Here is a 6,591-nt window from a genome sequence, read left to right as displayed (position 1 = left end):
TTGCTTGCTATGTTAAATGTGTGGTGATGTGTTTTTGTTTTCACAAATTTAAAACATCCAGTGTAACTCTGAAGCCTGAAGTGGAAAAAAGGTCTTCTATTTTCTTTCCCTCAGGAACAGAGTTATGCTGAGAATGTGTGAGCAGATAATAGCCATATTCAAAACTGCAGGCCAGATGTCTTCAGAATCGTACTATCACTCAAATTAGTTAAAGCATAAACAAACATTTGTGACTGACGTAGCTACTTCAAGTAGGCTAATGCCTCAGTCAGCGCTACTCATTTGGGAACAGACTGAGAGAAGGCAGAATAAAAATGAAGACGTTACTTGTGTTTGTCTTCTTTTTGGTCCTGATGAGCACTTTTACAGGTAGGTGTTTATATAAAACAAACCTGCATATGTATGTAGAGCTGCAGAGCATATTATAATAGTAGTATTCATCAACCTTGTATTTTAGTATCTTCATGTTTCATTTTTAATACTTAACTGTTTCTATATTGCAGGCTTTCCATGATTTGATTTTGAACAATCATGCTCTTGTATTTGATATTTTGCTCTCTGCATTACCACACTGTACCCATTTATTGTAAAACCAAAAAGTTTAATTTTATGAACTTTCTATTTTACCATTATTTTACCATGGTCCTGCAAGCTAAATGTTCAATGCAATCTCTCTTTTGCAATAAAAGTCTGATTCATTACTTTGAAAAATAATCCTAAGAAGTAAAGCAACACAGAAAAGAACAAAGAATTGGAAGAGTTACTAATGTCAGTGGTTAGATGGTGCTGTTATGTTTACTCACTTTAGAGAGTAACTTGAATATATGTCGGGTTTGCTTCATACTGGTAGAACTATAGAAAGCAGAAGTATAAAAATGGTTTAAAATTCCACTCATTGCTCCTGGCATGCAATATCCCCTGGGAAGGAGCTGTAATGAAAGAACACTTTGTATATAGACAAAAATCAGCTTCGGAGACATTTCATTTTACAACCGACAGATAAAATATTAACTTCTTGGTAATTTCAGAACTAATTTCTGCTTTTCTGTCTTTAGACACTTCACCAATTTTGCCTGAAAAAGATGCCAAACAGATTCTGAGAACTCGTCGTGAAGACAGACCAAGAAAAGCTGGTTTCCCTGATGAGCCAATGAGGGTGATTTATTATATTTATTTTTAAATTACATTAACTAAAAAAAAATATCCCCCAAACCAACCCCACGAAACACTTGCACTTAGTATTAGATTTCTATAGATTTAATTCCAAGCAATATGTTCTGAGTCTCACCCTTTTAAGCAACCGAATTCTTCCATGAAATATTAAAAAACCCCTTTACATTCTTTCAATTACTGTTAAGTAGCATTCTGTAAGTGCTGAATATTGCTCAGGAAATGTATGCCTGCAGAATGTGGAAATTATTTATCACAGCTTAAAAATGCCGATTAAATTATTGAGAAGAAAGTGGCTTTTCATTTATAGAAATGTGGATTTCATCAGGTTGTTCCTGAAAAACTAAATAACAGGAAATGTCTTCTGCTTACAGTACATTCGGAACTCGAGGCAGAAAGGAGATGTAGGTGTCAGTGGTCAGTGTGGAGATTGAGGTAGTTCTAAACTGGCTTTTAAAATCAATTTCATTCACTTATTTATGAATGCCGGAGATAGGATGGTTTTTTGTGGTATTGTAGATGTTTTTAGTTGCTAGCTCAATGCAGCAGCGTTGTTTTTGCATGCAGTATGTACATTCATTTATTTTTAAACCATATTAAAACAACAGGAAAAAGTAAAAGAATTAAAGATCCTTCTGTTTTTCTTGCTTTGACAAGATACAACATATAATTCTGCACTTCTCAAGAGGGACTTAAGGTATTTTAAAATTGCTCCCTATTTCTTTCCAAAGTAAATAAACTGTGTTAAAATTATGTGGTTCTGAAGAGGCAAAACCCACAGAAGCTAGAAAGCACACAACAGATTGCGCGTGTATGACAAATACAAGGGGCTGAGTTTAGCAAGATGCTGGACACTTCTGAAGCCCATAGGACAGGCACCCTGCAGGACTGGGGGACTGCTCGTGGTTCCCGTTTCTAATGGTTACTGTACATCAGCCAGCAAGCACCCATCTGGTGATGTACACACCTCTTCGTCAAGTGTGACAGCCACAACAGACCAAAGCTGTCACAAGAGTATTGCCCCCTGCTTGTTAACAATTCTGTACAATGAAGACTGCACAACAGAGCCAAACACCTGAAGGTGTGGGCTGCACTGCTGCCCACAACACTGAGGGTTGGGTTGGTTTCTAAGCTGTTGTTAAATGGGCCTTGTAGATTTTCAAAATACAGCTCCCAGCTATGCTTATGCTTAATATACCACCACGACTATATCATATGTTATGTAGTAAATATAACATATATTAAATACAAAATAAAACAGTAGAGAAGTTGTACTGAGTTAAATCCTGTATTACAGGAAGTTACCTGCATACATACGACACTTAGTCATGTGGTTTAGTTTTAGGTAGTCCTGTGAGGAGCAGGGAGTTGGACTTGATGATCCTCATGGGTCCCTTCCAACTCGAGATATTCTATGATTCGAGGTGGAGCACAGAAAGGAGCTAAGACTAGAGAAGTGTTTGGTTACTGACCTCCGCTGCTCTGTCCTTGCCACTTCCCATCCTGCCACGATTAGTAGCAAACACTTGTGGAGAAATTCCAACTTTCTTTTTAATTCTTTTCTGTACAGCAATACTGACTTTCTGTAAGAAAACACAAACATGAGAGCATTTGTTTTTTTCACTAAATGTCAAGGTTTTCAGTAGAAAAGGGAATATCTTCTAATTAAAAAAACCATCCCCCTCACCATGTGGAACACAGAGATTTTCCCTTGTGCATGAGGTGCATGGCTGATGCATCCCCATGCACATCCCTCCTTGCACTGCTGGCTTAAGGAGAAAACCTGATTTTCTATGGATTCTTTGTAGCAGAATGAAATGAAAGCTGGGATGAACCCACCTCTGTTCATCCATTTTAAGCAAAAGCTGTTTGTACTAGGCCAGATCATGCTGAGCTGGGGAATTTAATTTGCAATTCTTTGTGACACAGTGCTGTTTCAGTCAAAAGCCCCGTTCAGTTACAGACAGCAAGATCTGCCATCTTTGATTATTTTAAAAATGTCACTTATGTTATCAGCATGTTTTAATCTTACTTTGACTGAGACCCTGCTTTTTATCATGTGGCATCTTCTCAGTCGTACAGTTCTGCTCTCTGCAAGTTCATAATGCACTCACAGAGGGATCTGAGCAATTCTGCGAGGGCAGAAAGCACAGTAAAAAGCAGGATACTGATGCTTCCTGCTGGCCTGCAGCGTACCAACCCTCTGGTCGGCACAAAGAGCAGAGAACTGGATGACAGCGGGAATACTTGGCCAGCGCAAAGGGTTTACGCTGCAGCTTCCATCCCTACGATGCCTACTGTGCATAGCCATGGGGGTACATTTTGAAAAAGTGTATCTAGAGTTCACAAAGCTTATGAGACCACAGGCACTGGGACTAACTTTTAAAAAGTAAATCTTGCTCCTGATGGAAGTCAAGTTTTTGGTACACAGTCTGCTTTAGTTTCATAAGTTGTTGCTTACACCAAAACTCCTTTAAATTAGTATGGGAATTTCACATTATTTATGAAAAAAAAGGAAGACTAATCAGCACTGATGCACGCTAATTACTAGAACCCTGCAGAGTACTGCCACATGATTCTATAAGGGGTTAATATTTTTAATCAGCAGTAATCAATTTTCAAAAGAGGCTAAAAAAGACCTATCTGTGAGAATCCTGTACCCTCAGCACCAACAAAGGCTTCTGTGTCAATATGCAAATAAGAAATGTGTATGCAGAAATCCTAATCTATGAATATTGTTGTAAAATTCCTGCTTCACACCTTTACTGATATGGATAATGATGTCATTATTTACTAAATGTCTTTCAACTCATTTAATAATGAATTCCATGTCATTCCTTAAATATTGCTAGGTTGGGGCAAGCTGACTAGCAGCACCATTTCACTATATTTTATAATTTTAAGGAGTAAATTAATTGCTCTTACATAAACTGTGAGATTCTCCTGGTTCATTGGCCTGACATTAGACTTGAGTGATTACATTATTATATTACTTTTTGTTTTCTTTAAATAGGAGTATATGCTTCACCTCCAGCGCTTGGAGCAGAGATCAGAAGAACAATTCCTTGAGCACTGGTTGAATCCACATTGCTTCCCACACTGCAACAGGGATATAGTGCATCCAATTTAATGGTTTTGCCTATCCCACAATGGTATATATATTTCTTTTACACTGTATATTTCTTTATTCATAATAAAAGGCAAAGCCACAGACTGGAAGAGGACAGAATAACCAATGGCTGGGGGAAGAACCCTGCGCTGAAAGGTGTCAGGCAACAGAGCAGTGGCAGGGAACATAAGTGTCCCAGGCGTCAACTCTGGTGGCACTGTAGTTCTGTTCATATTAGTAAAACATTTCGTTATGCATTTCTCTGCTATATGGATCTAAGCTGGTAACTGCAAAACATTATTATTAGTCTTGCTTCAGATTGCTCCTGTTTCTTTCCTGTCTGCTTGTGCTCCTTTTCCAACTCATGATTAAACTCATAGCTGTCATCCTTGAGATATTTAAGATGCAATCTGACCTGTTAGCAGTTGAGCCTGTTTTGCAGTATCTCAGCTGTAATAATTTGCTTGCTGCTGATTTTTAATGGAATTCACTATTTAGCAAACATGCTGATAACCATTAACATAGAATGTTTTCACAGAGCTTGCATGGATTATTAATTCTGTTTATGATTTTCAACGTCAGTGTAATAGCATCATTTGCTTTATTGCCTCTGTTTATCATATGCATCACAGAGTTCAATGGGAAGATACTCTCCAAAGCACTGCTCGGAAACCAGGCACTACTCACGAGGCAATTGGTGACAAAATGACACATCCCAATAGTACTTCATGCACATTAAGTTTATGATATGGTCATCTTTTTTTTTCTTGTTATATTGACTTATCACTACATTAAAAAATCTGACGTTCTGAAGCAAGGAACATAGAAGATTGTAAAATATAAGTATCAATCAGTCTCTTCAATTACCCAATAGCCATTTGTGATGCCAAAGAAAGAAGCTATACCTGATAACTGCATATTTTTATAACAGGAGAAGCTTTTCCACTTACATTCTTTAAACAGACATGAAATTTGTCAACTGGGATAAATTTGAATCATCACCATAATAGTGATGCTATTTCACTCACAGTTAACTTTTTAACATAAAAGTTGGAGATTTAGCTCCGTACTTTCAAAAGCATTTAAACACTAGAACACAGACATGGTTTTTGTCAGGGCTCATCTGTTTCCAAAGACACAAAGTACCTTTGAAGATCTGGATGTTGGGGTAGATTTCAATGGAGCTGTGCTAATCCACAATAAGACAAAGGTCTGAAACTTATTTAAAAGCAAAAACAAAAAATTCCCAAACCTTAGCCCTAAGAGGTAAGTTGGCAGTTTTCAAAAAAATCTTCCAGCTGAGAGTCAGTTGAAAGCTGGCTCACTTCTCCCCTGCTCACAGGCTGCTGTGGAGAATTAATGTTAGGAAAGTGCTCAAATGATTTGAAGCCCTTTGAATGTTATTAGTATGGCCAATTGCAGCACGTGTTTTAATTATATTTTCTTTTTGTTCTGCAGATCTCTTCTTGGGCACTGAAGAGGATGCATACAATGGCGGTGTTTACAAGGACAAGATTATTCCTGCATTGGCTGTGTGCTCACTGTAGAGTTGAGCCTCTTTGCAATACAGTACAATCCTAGTGATATAAATATATCCAAATATATCCAACTATAAATGGCTAGATACGTTATATACCACCATATATTTTCTACCAGTAAAGATTGCATGCATGAATAAATAAATCAAGGGTTTCCTGCAGTTTCTGAGGTATGGGCAAAAAGAAATCACCGATTAGTCCTGGAACAGGCTTTTAAAGGGTACAGCTTTAGAAGGTCTGAAGCAACAGACAATTGGAGAGTATAAACACGAAGAGAAGGTCAGCTTTCCGGACTTCAGAGGAATCCTTAATTACGGTCTCATAGGTTAAATAACAATATTGTATGAAGGCAACATTTATTCAACACTAATCCATCTTTAATTACCTGGTGAATATTTCCTGTATTATTTCATAATAAAAGCTTGATTCAAATCAATTTTTAGATAGTTTTGTTATTTAGTCTCATACTGTACACTGACAAAAAATCACTGGAAGTGAGGTTCAGTATTGTGAAGTACTAAGCAAAAGTCAGCGGTCTTTCTAGGATCAGCAGCTGGGAAGCAATATGATACAGTCTAATAATTTTGTAGTTTCTCTGCACAACTTTTCCCTTTCCATTATAATTCTGCCAGGTCAGGCACATGTATCCAACCATTCTTTTTCTGCCTGTGTGCCTTTATAACTTATGCCTTAGTAAAGCATATCTTGTACAGTCAGACTGTAAACATATGATATCTGCAATACAACAATTAAAAACTCTTGATGGCCCTTACA

At 37.4% G+C, this 6,591-nt stretch overlaps 1 protein-coding gene across 1 annotated transcript; it reads left to right on the top strand.

The window, feature by feature from the left end:
- Positions 1-291: 291 nt before the first annotated feature.
- LOC104535514 (chromosome unknown open reading frame, human C17orf67) lies at positions 292-4,315 on the top strand. The gene is made up of 3 exons (XM_010180713.1): positions 292-369; positions 1,056-1,156; positions 4,184-4,315. The coding sequence occupies exons 1-3, from the start codon at positions 315-317 to the stop codon at positions 4,298-4,300; spliced, it is 273 nt and encodes a 90-aa protein (XP_010179015.1). The 5' UTR covers positions 292-314; the 3' UTR covers positions 4,301-4,315.
- Positions 4,316-6,591: the final 2,276 nt, after the last annotated feature.

This window comes from Mesitornis unicolor, unplaced genomic scaffold (genome assembly GCF_000695765.1).
Source record: "Mesitornis unicolor isolate BGI_N332 unplaced genomic scaffold, ASM69576v1 scaffold40453, whole genome shotgun sequence".
NCBI classification, from domain to species: Eukaryota; Metazoa; Chordata; class Aves; order Mesitornithiformes; family Mesitornithidae; genus Mesitornis; species Mesitornis unicolor.
The sequence above is the reverse complement of the archived record's forward strand: the minus strand, read 5'-3'. Positions and strand labels throughout refer to the sequence as shown.